This window comes from Onychostoma macrolepis, chromosome 07, assembly GCF_012432095.1.
Source record: "Onychostoma macrolepis isolate SWU-2019 chromosome 07, ASM1243209v1, whole genome shotgun sequence".
Taxonomy (NCBI): domain Eukaryota; kingdom Metazoa; phylum Chordata; class Actinopteri; order Cypriniformes; family Cyprinidae; genus Onychostoma; species Onychostoma macrolepis.
In genome coordinates, this window is record NC_081161.1 from 38,702,198 (window position 1) to 38,716,153 (window position 13,956).

Below are 13,956 nucleotides of genomic sequence, written 5' to 3' on the forward strand. Positions count from 1 at the left end.
ATATGTATTTATACAACGCACATGCATAAATATACTTTTATGTAAAATGTATATCAATTTTGCTCTTTACAATTTTTTTTTAAACTTCTTGTCGCATTTCTGTTGCATACAAAGTCCCCAAATGTCAACATTTTATCATTTTTTGTCATAAAAAACGTGATGTAACTGATAATTTTTATTATTTTAAATAAGTGAAATAAAAAAATAAAACAAAGAAAATGAAATATAAATATTAGACAAAAAATGTAAATGTAAAAATGAAAAATTGTAAAAACTGTAAAATGTTGGCAACCTTGGCAACTAACTGAAATTATTTTAAGAACTAAGTTACATTCATTAGGTCACATGATCTCAACATGGCATGGTAGAATAAAACATTTTTTTTTTTCTAAGTATTCATCTTACAAACATTTACATAAATTATTATGTCAATTATTTTCAGCCATTGTTTATATTATGATTTTATTGAGCAACCAATTTCCAACTTCCAAGAGCAATTTTCTTCTTTATTATGTCCCCAGCATTATTATTTTTTTTTTTGTGAGTTTTGCATTTTTAGCTATAAACTAGTGCAGCAAACAGCATATTTTTGTAAATAATGCTGATCATATTCTTATATCATATCTTAGACTTCACTCATTACAGTAGGTGCCATTTTGAAAATCACTGTATTTAGTTTTTTCACTATTCCTTCAAAATTGATTGAGTTCTCACGATTGGTTCAAATGATCGATGGACCGATCCACACAAAACTGCTGTAAATGCCTGGATTTTTATTTTTGCCTATGTCCAAAAGTTTTGATGACGCAAACTGCTGATGCTGACCCAAAATCAGATGAGAAGCTGTATCTCAATAGTAGCAAAAAACTAGCCAAACGAAACATGCCAGCACCATGATCTGAGGATACCTACCAACTTTGCGGACAGCGTCACCTACAGGTCATGAGGTATGAAAAATGGCTATTTTTACTCGTAGCTTTTGAAATGTTTGTCAGAAAATCATAAACTGTAAGAATAAACACTAAGCTACACTAAACTAATGCTTTAGTTTGTGCTCAGTTTGTGTTTCTCACCAGTGGGTCGGCATCACTGTCACTCTGAGTACTCTGTTTGTTAAGACCCTCTCTGGAGGCGGAGTATCCATCGAAGCCCACGTCCTCTGGGCGGAGCTGCAGCAAAGCTGGCCAATCAGGGTGCTGATGAGAAGCTGCCCATGGAAAAGTCTCCAGAACCCACAGCGCAGGATCCTCCCATGCAGCTCTGCGACCATACAGCTAAACAAATGCAAACAAATAGACAATCGATAAATTGTTTGTTTCTATAAATTGAGAGATATGGAGAGGCAAAAAAGAACTACTTTGTGCGAGGTCACTTTTACAGTGAAATTTAATTAAAAAAAAGGTATCAGTGATGTGAAAAAGGCAGATTTTACTATAAAAGAGGCCAAATGTTACCTGTAAGCCTTCTCTGACAGCCTCCAGCATGTAGGGGATGATGGAGTAGTTCCACAGGTCAGTGAACCAAACGCGAGAACCGTCCACATCCATCGGACATGACAGGAACAGACGTGGACCTGGATGAAGAGACATGAGACTCACATTCAACTCTTGCAGAGCAAATTAGTGACACTGGGAACAGTCTGTTAATATTTGGTTTCAGTATGGTGGGTTATCTCTGTACCAATGGTCACGTCAGAGGAGCTGTGGGCCTCCAGGAAGCGGTTGAGGTGGTGCCAGACCTGAGGGATCCAGTCTATGATCTTCACCAGCTCCGGGTTACGTGTTCGGTTGCCGATCTCTGTCTCGATCAGCTTCCTCCTCAGAAACCGGCCCAGGAAACCTTTCACCGGCTCCATGTGATTAGCACACAGCACCCATCTGGGACGGAAATCACATGTTGCTCATGTTAGCATTTAATAGAAATACAAAACAAAAAGGGAACTTATATATATATATATATATATATATATATATATATATAACTTAAAGTGTTATTATCGTGTTAACACATTAATTGATTAATGCTGACAATTATTTTATCGCACGTTAACGCAGTTTTTTATTATTATGAAAGTATGTTGCTCACTGGCTCTGAATACGCATACAGACAAACCATGGGTCACAGGAGGGGTGGGATGTTGATCAGTACTGGCTTGGGATGGGTGTCATCACACGTCTCAACCAATGACAGCATTTTGGGTACATGCATCACACTACATGCATACTGCGGCCGTACACCCTTATTCTCCCGCATCCCGCACACAAGAGTCTCTACCCGCCTGCACCCGCCCATGAAGTGCTGTCCCGCACCGCACTCTGCTGCGTTGTGTCCCGCTTTGGTTTTATATTAAATTTGATAACATTAATGTTATAAGTTGAGATTTACAATAAATATTTTAACTGCTACTATGCAAAAGGAATACTGCTGTAAAAAAAGCACCTTGTTTAAAGTGTTTGCAAACCAAATGTTACTGCACTTTTGTTCATATAGCAGTACTTTTAGATGAAAAAAAGTGCACAATACACTACTTTTGAATTCATTATTGAATTTTCTGCAAAACAATGCGATTAATCATGATTAATCCTGTTCATTGAGATGTAAAGGACAATTAGAATCTTATCATTGCTGTCAACAACAGCACAATGACTGCCATCTAGAGGTCGCTCTATAGCAGTTTCCCCATTAAGGCCAAGGTATTATTTTAGGGCTAATTGAAGACAAAACAGAGAGCAGTTTTGTACCTGAAGTTATGATGAAGTTGCAGGTTTGGAGCAGAAGATGTTGCCTGACTCATCGTGCCGATTATATATGGGCTGCAAATACAGAGAGACAAAATAAAACCATTAATTGTACGCACACTTATTATTGCTGTGTTCATTGGTATGCTTTTGTTACACTGACTGTAGTGTGACATTATAGTGTGCACTTTAATATACACTTTGTTCAAAAGGTTGGGGTTGGTAAGATTTTTTAAATGCTTTTGAAAGCCACTTATGACCACAAAATACAGTAAAAACATTAATATTGTGAAATATTATTACAATTGAAATTTTTTTGTTTTCTATTCTAATACATTTTAAAAAGTAATTTGTTCCTGTGATGCAAAGCTGAATTTTCATTATCATTACTCCAGCCTTCAGTGTCACATGATTCTTCAGAAACTATTCTGATATGCTGATTTGCTGCTCAAAAAATATTTCTTATTGTTATCAATGTGGAAAACAGTTGTGCTGCCTAATGCTTTTTATGGAAAAGCAAAAGAACAGCATTTATTTGAAACAGACATTTATAAATGTCTTTGCTGCCACTAATGTCTCTACTGAATAAAAGTGTTAATTTCTTTCAGAAAAATATCACGCTGACATCAAACATTTGAACATGTATTAAATAAAAAATATCAAAAGGCAGACTCACCAGCGCTGGTATTTGCAGTTAAGCAAGCCGTTGAAGATCTCTCCCAGTGAGCTGATGTGATGAAGGTTGTCCAGAATGAGCACCAGAGGGGCTTCAGTGTCCTGTCCGTCAGCGCTGCACTGCTCCACTATATTTGCTAAGTACTGACGCAACTCCTAGCAAATAAATATACACATCTTTACTTTCTAATACACAAGGATTTCTAGACTTCGGGTCATATCTTGTTAGCTAGTCATTTTTATTTTACGTTTTGGAGATAAAAGTTGCACGGGTATATTTGTAGCAATAGCCAATAATCCATGGTTTGGGTCAAAATTATCGATTTTTCTTTCATGCCAAAAATCATATTTAGGATATTAAGTAAAAATCATGTTCCATGAAGATATTTTGTACATATCAAAACTTAATTTTTGATTAGTAATATGCAATGCTAAGGACTTCATTTGGACAACTTTAAAGGCGATTTTCTCAATATTTATATTTTTTTGCACCCTCAGATTCCAGATTTTCAAATACTCAAACAGAAATCTTTCAGATAATGTATAAATCTCCATTTCAGAAAACTGACCCTTATGACTGGTTTTGAAAATAAATTTTCCGTGCTCTTTTGACATAGAAGTTATATAAACTAGAATTTAAATGATGTAGGAATGATACGAACAACTCGGCTCACAAACCAAAGAAAAGAGAGAAATTCTCACCTTGCTGGATTTATGGTCGACGTTGAAGGTGACGATGTTGCTCTCATTGGGCAGTTTGCCCTCTCGCAGCGCCAGATGCTCTGCCAGTCTGTGGGCCACGTAGGATTTTCCAGTGCCGCTGGGGCCTGAAAGGATGATCCGGCGATGTTCCTGGAGCAAAGACACGTAGCGCTGCAGCATGGGTTTGGGGATCAGCGTCTCGAAGACCAGAGAATCCTCAGACTGAGAGTTCACATCTGAAACGAGAGAAACACTCACAGCGTTACCAACAACTGAAATAGGAAACAATTTTGACGAATAATGAGAACGAATAAAACTTTTCATTGTGTGAACCTTTCAGCGAGATGTTGATTGTGTCATTCTCTCCCACAAGGTATCCACAGGGCAGGAGTTCAGGTGTGTCTACTCCGCTGGACCGGATCACATCTCCAATACGATAACCCTCCACACTGTCTGAACCCAGGCCCAGATGACTGACCGGATCAACATGCCTGATATACTCCTGCAGAGAGACAATCAGATAATCAATACAACAGCTGTTCAAAATAATCAGAACGGCTGCCTTTTGTTATATAGTAAACATCAACAAAGTCAAATAATTTGGATGTGTCTGGGTAAATCACACAAAACTGTCAAAAATATCCAGGTCATATTTTTGATATTTTCTTAACAATTAAGGATATTTCCTCCATTATAAGAAATTGTCTGTAGCCTACTGTAACACAAACAAATCTCATTCATTTATTTATTAAAAATATACATATTAAATTGTGAAATACATCTGTAAAGTAATATTGTTCGTGTCATTATAGTAGTATTTGTTGTACTGAACTCGTGCTGATTTTAATAAAGAAATACTGTGTATTTACAAAACCAACTTAAAGTATGCAAAATATTCTTTCTTTCTAGAAACTCTGCAACAGATTAAGTACCCATACAAGATAAATTCATAAAAATAGTTTATTGAACCACTGTCTAATGCTTCTGAATGTAAACCATGTGTATGAATTAATTTACCTTAAACAGGCGCCGTACAACCCCATCCAGAACATCCCACTTGGTTTTTCCACTGACACCAATGCAGCCAATCAGAAAGTCTCGAGTCTTGCAGCCCTGTGGGAGACAGAAGACACATCATTAAAACAAAACCCTCTCAAATGGGGCATTTTTAAAAATCCTCCTGCAAAAATGCAAAAGAACTGACCTCTTTCCATGTGACGTCCTCTTGAAGGCTGACAACTATTTTCACATGTCTGCTCTCTTTACGAGAACTTCCGTCTCCACCAGAGTCATCCAACAACATGTCTAAAAGAAGACAGACTAGATCTGTAATGTGCTTTGATGATTTTTTGTTCTTGCATATAGCTGCAAAACAAACTTTAGGGAAAAAATAACAAAAAATACCATGTATGCTCATACCGAAGCTGGTGGACTCTGTGAGGTTGAGGCTGTGTTGAGACAGGCCAGGTGTGGGGGTCAGGGTCGGGTTATAGACGGACACTTGAGAGGACGCCCTGCTCCCACTGGCGTGGCTTTCCAACTTAAGACGATCATTTTCCACCTTTAACTTCTCGATCTCCACCTATCAGACCACCCACACAGTGATAAAGTATGTAACATTTCTCTTTTCTACTAAAATTTTTTTGAAAAACACTGTTGCAATATGAAGCATCTCGGGAAATTGTTCCAATAAATCTGATTTGTGGGACTGCAAGAAGGTAACGTGAAGGTCAGTCTCACACCTGCATGCGGTTCATAGCCTCCCGCAGCTGGTCCAGCTGGTGGGCGGAGCTTAGGGCTTCTAGTCGAATGTCCGTCAACTTCATCTCCTTCTCTCGCAGCTCGTTACGCAGCTGCATCACAGTCTCCGCCTCCCCATCCAGACAGTCTGACAGTCTACATGACAACACACACGTTGTTAGATGAAAACAGCACTTAGATGTTAACAGAGCACAATATGCAGTCCTGCTAAATCCAAATTTAAGTGTCGTTTTAGCATTTTTATATTTGATATTAAATTTATTTCAATTAGTTGCCGAGACAACATTTGTAATTTCATTAAAAGTTTTTAATCTGATATTTATATTTTATTTCAGCTTTATTTTAATTGACAAAAATGTTTTTAATAGTTTTAGTTAATAATCCTGGTCCATTATGAGGACCAGAGTTGTTATGTAATGCTCACATTGAGCTGGAGTGTGTGTTGCGGAGCAGCAGTGCCGAGGTGCTGGTGCCGTTGTGAGGGAGTTTGGGAGAGGAAGGGAGAGAGGAATCCGTCATCTCCTCAATGTCTGAGTGGGACGAGGCTGATTTGGGTGATTTCTTCTTACTGAAGGCCTGTTTGAAGGAGCTCCGCAGCTGCAATGACAACAGAGAGAACAGAGAGAAGATCATAAAGCTGAGAGTTTCCCAAAAAATGACGAGGCAGCACTTAAATATGTGCAAGAGAAGCAGTACAGTGCAGACAGGGGAGTAAAACAGCAAAGGAGAAACAGTGTAAAATAAAAAGGCAGGGTTGAGCAACATCCATATCAAACATTGAAGATAAAGCAGCCTTTTTATCCGTGTTGTTTTATGTGTAGATTCGAATGTGCTGAGCTTTTAAACTTTTATTTTGACAGTTATTTTAAACAGTGTTTACAATACAATTTTATGTATATCTCTATAGTTGTAAAAGTTTAAAATAAAAGAAAAAATAAACATTGATAACAGGTCCGTGTACGTTGCGTTCATTCGTTTTTTGATTTAAAATTGAAAAAAGAAACACGAGAAAACCGCACCATTTTCGTTTTTCGTTTTTTCAAAAAAAAGAAAAAACAAGAAATTGCCTTGATTTGCCGTTCTTACATTCAGGGGTAGAAAATGGATAAACAGCTTGAATGTTCGATTTCCACGTGTGGGCGGAAATGAAAAGCCCCTTTCCACTGATTGGTCAAGCAAGGATCAAATGGTGCCGTCATCATGTCGTCTTCAGTTTTGTGCAACAGAATAAAAGTGTTTATTGCAACTCCTGCGTTCATCTCCCTCTCATCAAACAACCAGACTAACAAATGGTTTGACACAAACCATACTGGGGTAGCGCCTAGACAGGGCTTACTCCTGTGTAGGCATAGATTCTATACGGCAAATATTAGGTGCTTATTGCAGAAATATGTATGTATCTCAGATCTACAGCCACGTTACCCTTTTAGTCTATTTCTTTGGCACACCGCACATTTTATTTAGCCGTCCAGTTTTCAAAATCTGTGTGGCAAAGCTGCGTGACATTTACATTATAGTGAAGTGCAGACCAGTATCGATTTTAGTGTGAATCGATTTTAGTGTATCTTATCGTTTTGATTATTATTTTGATTTATTTATTTATTTTCATAGAGAAGTTTATACGATACTGTCATATAAATGCATTAACACAGCAATTTCATTATGGAATTAGGTTAATGTTTTAAACAAAAACATTTTGAATAGCCTACAGAAATATGGAATGAGTGACAAAATGAAACAATTGGATACTTGAATTATGAAGGTTACATCGCCAGTAGGTGGCGGGAAGTCATTGTGTTGATGAATGAGTCAGAGTCATCAATTCAACCGATTCGTTCAAAAAGCAAATGGGTCATTGAACCACTCGCTCAAACGATTCATTCAAAGACTCGGATTCATTCAAGAATGAAACGCCTGTGTTTTGTGACTGTTTTGTGTCTAAAATGAAATCAATTTATACTCATTATTAATGAAACTGTACTGTCTAAATTAAAAGTTATGACTGCTGGATATACTAAAATCAATACTGCTCTGCGCTTCACTATAATGTAAATGCATTCGCCCCGTGTTGTCCAGTGCGTCACGCAGCATTGCTACACAGATTTTGATAACTGGACAGCTAAATAAAATGTGCGGTGCGCCAAAGAAATAGACTAAAAGGGTAATGTGGCTGCAGATCCAAGGTACATACATATTTCTGCAATAAGCACCTAATAATTGCCATAGAGAATCTATGACTACACAGAAGTAAACCCCGTTCATTTGTTAGTCTGGTTGTTTGATGAGAGAGATGCAGGAGTTGCAATAAACGCTTTAACAGCGGAGGACTCTTATCTGTTACACAGTAGGCTACTGAAGACGACATCATGACGGCACCGTTTCATTTTTGGCATGACCAATCAGTGAAAAGGGGCGTTTAATTCCCTCCCACATGTGGAAATCGAACATTCAAGCTGTTTATCCATTTTCTAACCCTGAATGTTAAAACGGAAAAACAAGCCGATTTCTTGTTTTTTCATTTTTTTGAAAAAACGAAAAATGAAAATGGTGCCGTTTTCTCATGTTTTGGTTTTCAATATTTAATCAAAAAACCAATGAACACAACGTACACGGACCATAACAGTTCAGAATCAAGATGTTTCAAATAAAAAACAAAAAATAAAAAGTTAATAATTAAGTAGTTTTAAATTTAAAAAAAAAACTGCAAAAAAGAGATCAAAATAAGAAGTGCATAATCACAAGGTTTATTATCAATAAATGAAAAAACAAAATTATAATAAATATGTTTATAAAGTTTAAAATAATATATATATATATATTTTTTTAAAGGTTTATAATAAATATAAAATACAAAAATTAAATAAAAATAAGACGTGCATAATCACAAGGTTTATTATCAATAACTGTAAAATAAAAAAAATTAAAAATATATAATAATATAATATAATAATTAAGTTTAGAATAAAGTTTAAAATAATATATATATATATATATATATATATATATATATATATATTATATTATATTTTTAGCAAAGACGCTCAGAATTAAAAGGTTTATAATACATGTAAAATAAAAAATAATTAAATTAAAATGCAGTTTATAATCAAAAGTTATAAAATAAACTGTAAAAAAATACAAATAATAATAATAAAAAAAAAAATAAGATCACTATCAAGAATTTAAAAACTGAGAAGTTGTTCACAATCAGATAGCTCAAAATCAAGTACTTCATAGAAGTTCAAAGAAGAGGAATTTATAATCAAGAATAAGAACTCATGATCCCACTGACAGGTCATGGAACATTTCTGCAGACTTTGCTGTCCTGTGTGCAACTATACACTAAATTAAATGTCAGTTTAATTGTATAAATAGACTTATAAATCACTGTAAGAAATTATTTCAAATAGGACGAGAAGAAGGGAAAAAGAGGGAAAAGGGGTTTGGGAAAACAGAGTAGGTGAGAGAAAGACAGCAGGCTGAGGAGCAGTACATCCGTACATCTAAGGGTTAGCAGGGTTAGTGGTGTGATGTGGAGTGAAGCTGGGTTAACCAAAGACAGGTGTGCAGGATTCTCTGAACACACACTCTTACCTCATACACCTGCCATATGAAGCGATAGCACAGCGAAAAACAGAGAGACACAGAAAAGCACATTCAGCTGTGTGTGTTTGTGTCCTGCACAGGGGTCTGAAGCACAAGCTGCATGAAGTCAGATCACTGTCTACAATGACTACAACTGCTCAGCTGAGAGAGTCTTGTTAAATTACACCATGTTTCACTTAAAGACTCCTCAAGACAAACCCCTCAGTGATTCGTCTGCCAGGACCAATGCACACACAATAACACAAATCGACTGCAGGAACAGGGACCAACTCCAAAACACTAGATGGACTACCAGGCTAATATGACCTTTTTTACACAACAGTAATGCACCTACAAAACTAAATAACCAATTTAAACAACTAAATTCAGTCGAAAAATAATTGTTAGCAAAAATAACAACACAAACTGGGATACTAAGCATTTAAAACTCAAACTGCTGGTGTCCACTACTGTTCAAAAGTTTGAAAGAAGTAAGTCTCATATGCTCACCAAGGCTGCATTTATTTAATCAAAAAACACAGTAATACTGTGAAATATTGTTTCAATTTAAAATAACTGTTTTTCTGTTTGAATATATTTTAAAATGTAATTTATTCCTGTGATGGAAAGCTGAATTTTTAGCATCATTCTAACATCAGAAATCATTCTAATATGCTGATTTGGTGTAAAATATATATATTATCAATGTTGAAAACAGTTGTGCTGCTTAATATATTTGTGGAAATCTAACACATTTTTACAAGTCCAAAGGAACAGCATTTAACTGAATTTGAAATTTGAATTTGTAAATGTCTTTCATGCCACTTTTGATCAATGCATCCTTGTGGAATAGAATTATTAATTTCTTTCAAAGACAAGCAAGCTGAACATAAACTTCTGAACAGTGGTGTATATATATATCTACAAGGATTGAAAGCCTATCAATGTTACACTTGTCTAAACATAACAGGGTAACTATTGTCATTATTATTTAACATACATATTCATATTCATATTCATATTCATCATCTGACACGTCACCTCCAGCACAGGTCACCAGCTACAGTCAGCATGATCCAGCAAAACAGGAAGTACAATATTAAACTCTATGTGTATGGTAAACTAACTTCCACTACAAAAAGGCAGGACCTTTCAGGAAAAGTATCAGCATTTAGTTTACTATCACACTAGATGTTTGTTAGTAGTATTTATTTATATTTAAAGTTTTAGCAACTTCAGACAAAAACATAAAAGACAAATGTTAGACACAAATAAAATGCACAATGAAGAAACACAGGTTTGCAATGGTTGAACATTTCTTAAAGGGATAGTTTACCCAAAAAGTGACAGTTCTTTCATTTACTCAGCCTCAAATAGTTCCAAACCTGTATGAGCATCTTTCTTCTGTTAAACATAAAAGAAGATATTTTGAACAATATGGGTAACCAAACAGTTGACTTCTATAGTATAGGTGGGGACTGGAAACTGTTCGGTAACCAACATTCTTCAAATTATCTTCTTGTGTATTCAGCAGAAGAAAGAAACTCATGCAGGTTTGGAACAATTTGAGGCTGAGTAAATGATGAAAGAAATGTCATTTTTGGGTGAAACATCTTTTTTTTTTAAACGTTGTTGAGAGGATTGTGTTCTCACCCAGTTCTTCTTCTTCTTCTTGCTGCTGGAGTCAGGGTTGTCCATATTGGAGCCCAGGCTGGAGTGGCTGGTGGCGCTGGTGATGCTGGAGACGCTGTCAGATGAGTGCTGTCTGCGCATGCGCAGGTCCGGCTGCGCTCCGTGGGCTGAACCATTATTACCTGATAAACAGACAGAGATTAGTTTGACGTCAAGTGTGCCATTTACTGTTCAAACAGCAAAATGAAACAATACAATACAATACATCACAACACAACAATGTCTGAAAAGTATATAAAGAATGCTCAAAATACATCATTTTATGTAATTATTCACGTTAAATGAAAAGATAGATAACAAAAAGTTTGAAATCAAATGTCAGATTTCAAATATGAAGTCAAACTGAAAAAAAAAAGTCTTGATTTATTGATTAGCTTCTTTTCCTCACCTGTGCGTTCACTCTTGCAGGTGAGTTCTGGAGTATTGATGACGCCGTTGATGGCCGCTTGAGCCACTGCATTTTGCTTCTTCAGCAGCTCAATGGTTTTCCTTAACTCGTTCAGCTCAGAGTCCTAACATACAAATATATATTTATTGACAATGCATCTACAAAATCATATTCTGTTTAAGTTTATTAATTAACAAGTGTGATTAAAATCAAATGCAAGCGTGTTGATATTTACTTTCTGTTCTGCGGTCATGGTGAGGCTCTTGAGTCGGATGGTCATGTTGCCCAAACTCTGCTCAAACGCTGCCACCAGGTGGGCCTGTGGAGAAAAAACAGGCAAAATGAGGAAAGAGGGTTCATTCAAGTTCAAAATGATGTTTTTTGCATGCATGCATCATAGCTGCACCATAATACACTATTCACATAACACACAGACATTGTGCAATCTGCCTTCAAGGTGGTTCAATTAAATGTCTAAGCAAAGCTTTCTCCTTGAGATGATAAGAGCAGTCACAAATGCACTTGTTCAAAGCTGCATGAACTGCATGACCTGTATGGGAGCTGCCTGGTTATTGAAATGTTCAACAGAAGCAGAAAAGCTTAAAAGCCCCCATTTTTCCCCAACAGTCCATTTCTCTGTTCTGATTCAAATTTTTCTGTGTAGTCTCACACTATATTATAATTTAGTCTAGAATGTTTTATAAATACACAGTGGCCTCCAATAGAATTTATTTTTCATAACTGTGATTTCAGTGATTTAATGATTAATATCACAATAAATATAGTGTATTTAATATCTCACAATATGACTTTTATCTGACAGTTGTGACTTTCTCTAAATTGTGAGTTTATTTCACTCATCCCACAAGTCTGATTTTTTTTTTGTTATGCAGATTTTATAATTGCAAATTTTATACCTCAAAATTGTGACTATTTCATACAAAGCTGCATGAACTGCATAACCCGAGAAGCTGCCTGGTTATTGAAATGTTCAACTGAAGCAGCAAAGCTTAAACTTACTAAACACACTTTACCTTTAAATAAACACATAGATGTGCAATCTAAACTTTGGCCCATATCCCAGACCTGCATGCGACAACACAAACTTAATTTACCCTTTCGTTACAGTTCACTTTCCTTCTAAATGAAATCTTCCCCATAAGAATGAAAACAATTACAAATTATAAGTTTCAACTGTTTCTCCCAGACCACAATGGCAATAAATGGAGATCAATTGGAGACTTTTTAGTCTCTTAATTTTCAGACAACCTGAATATTTACACATGCATCCCCTAAAATTTCAAAAGTGATCTCAACATCTTAAATTGTGCTCAGATAACAAAGTTTGAAATAAAAAGATTTTAAATATAAATTCAAACATGTTCTATCAAATTCCTGACCAAATTGTCTGAACTTAAACATTTTTTAATACCAAAAATTCTCATTAATTCCCATTTTATTTGTCATGAGATATTTCAAAGAAAATATGAGAGTCAAAGTTAAAACTTTCCAAGCTAATATTCCTAAACTATGAAAAAGAAACCACTAAGCATACAATTTTCTTCTGGGTCACCGCCTCACCTCACATCCAATAGGGTCTTGGGAGTTGTCATTTGTCTCCGTAAAGCCTCCCTGTCTATATTTTTCTTTCTGAGAGGGAGCGTGTTTCTCTGGGCACCCATGGGAAGGGTAGCGGTTCAAAGGGAGCCAGATCAGAGGGCCGGTCCCTTCAGAGCAAACATCACTAAAGCTCTTCTGCTGTTCCATAGATAGCTCAGATTCTGATAACTAAACTACAGCGATATATTAAGAAGCAGTGAAGCTCCTCCTAACACTGATAACTGAGACAGACAAAGCAATGAGGTAGCCTGGGGCCTTGACATGTTTTACTGCCGTCTCAAGGGCCTTGTTTTTTTTGTTGTTTTTTTTAAACTATTATTTTTCTTTCTTGACATTGTTCTCAACAAGTTGACAAGTTCATGGTGTACTACGCTACGTCAGAAACCATTACGCACAAGCTTGAAATGGAAGAAATAAACAATGCAACAAAAATCTTGTCTGTTTAGTGTACATTTAAACTCCTCTTTTGTTAGTACCTCTAAAAAAATCTTGTCTAGTTTGTTCTTACAAGACAGGATTCCTTTGCCTTAGGCATAAGAGACATGTCTTTATGATTTACACATACATTTATCTTTAGGAGAACATATCAAACTGAACATGGTCTGCACTCCCCTTTGTCTATAGCTATAAATCATCAAATCAAACACAGCCCATTTCTCTGGTGGAAATGGCATGGATCTGTTCCGACTTGAATTATTCTCTGAGTATATTATAATTTAGTCTAGTGTGTTATATTTTATAAATACAGTGGCATTTATATTGTATTTAATAGTATTTATTTTCAGAATTGTGACT

General features: G+C 35.9%; 1 protein-coding gene across 6 annotated transcripts in view; it reads right to left on the minus strand.

Annotated features, from left to right (window-relative positions):
• Positions 1 to 13,956, minus strand: part of nav2a (neuron navigator 2a) — a 211,600-nt gene that overhangs the window by 2,561 nt on the left and 195,083 nt on the right. For all 6 annotated transcript variants that reach the window (XM_058780589.1, XM_058780594.1, XM_058780595.1 and 3 more), the window contains 15 exons: positions 11,777 to 11,860; positions 11,542 to 11,665; positions 11,115 to 11,275; positions 6,301 to 6,473; positions 5,858 to 6,011; positions 5,535 to 5,697; positions 5,320 to 5,420; positions 5,133 to 5,228; positions 4,449 to 4,617; positions 4,116 to 4,351; positions 3,415 to 3,569; positions 2,742 to 2,813; positions 1,681 to 1,877; positions 1,455 to 1,573; positions 1,074 to 1,274 (listed from right to left, as the gene is read on the minus strand). In XM_058780589.1, the coding sequence (XP_058636572.1) occupies positions 1,074 to 1,274; positions 1,455 to 1,573; positions 1,681 to 1,877; positions 2,742 to 2,813; positions 3,415 to 3,569; positions 4,116 to 4,351; positions 4,449 to 4,617; positions 5,133 to 5,228; positions 5,320 to 5,420; positions 5,535 to 5,697; positions 5,858 to 6,011; positions 6,301 to 6,473; positions 11,115 to 11,275; positions 11,542 to 11,665; positions 11,777 to 11,860 (2,205 nt within the window). The remainder of the gene's footprint in view (positions 1 to 1,073; positions 1,275 to 1,454; positions 1,574 to 1,680; positions 1,878 to 2,741; positions 2,814 to 3,414; positions 3,570 to 4,115; positions 4,352 to 4,448; positions 4,618 to 5,132; positions 5,229 to 5,319; positions 5,421 to 5,534; positions 5,698 to 5,857; positions 6,012 to 6,300; positions 6,474 to 11,114; positions 11,276 to 11,541; positions 11,666 to 11,776; positions 11,861 to 13,956) is intronic.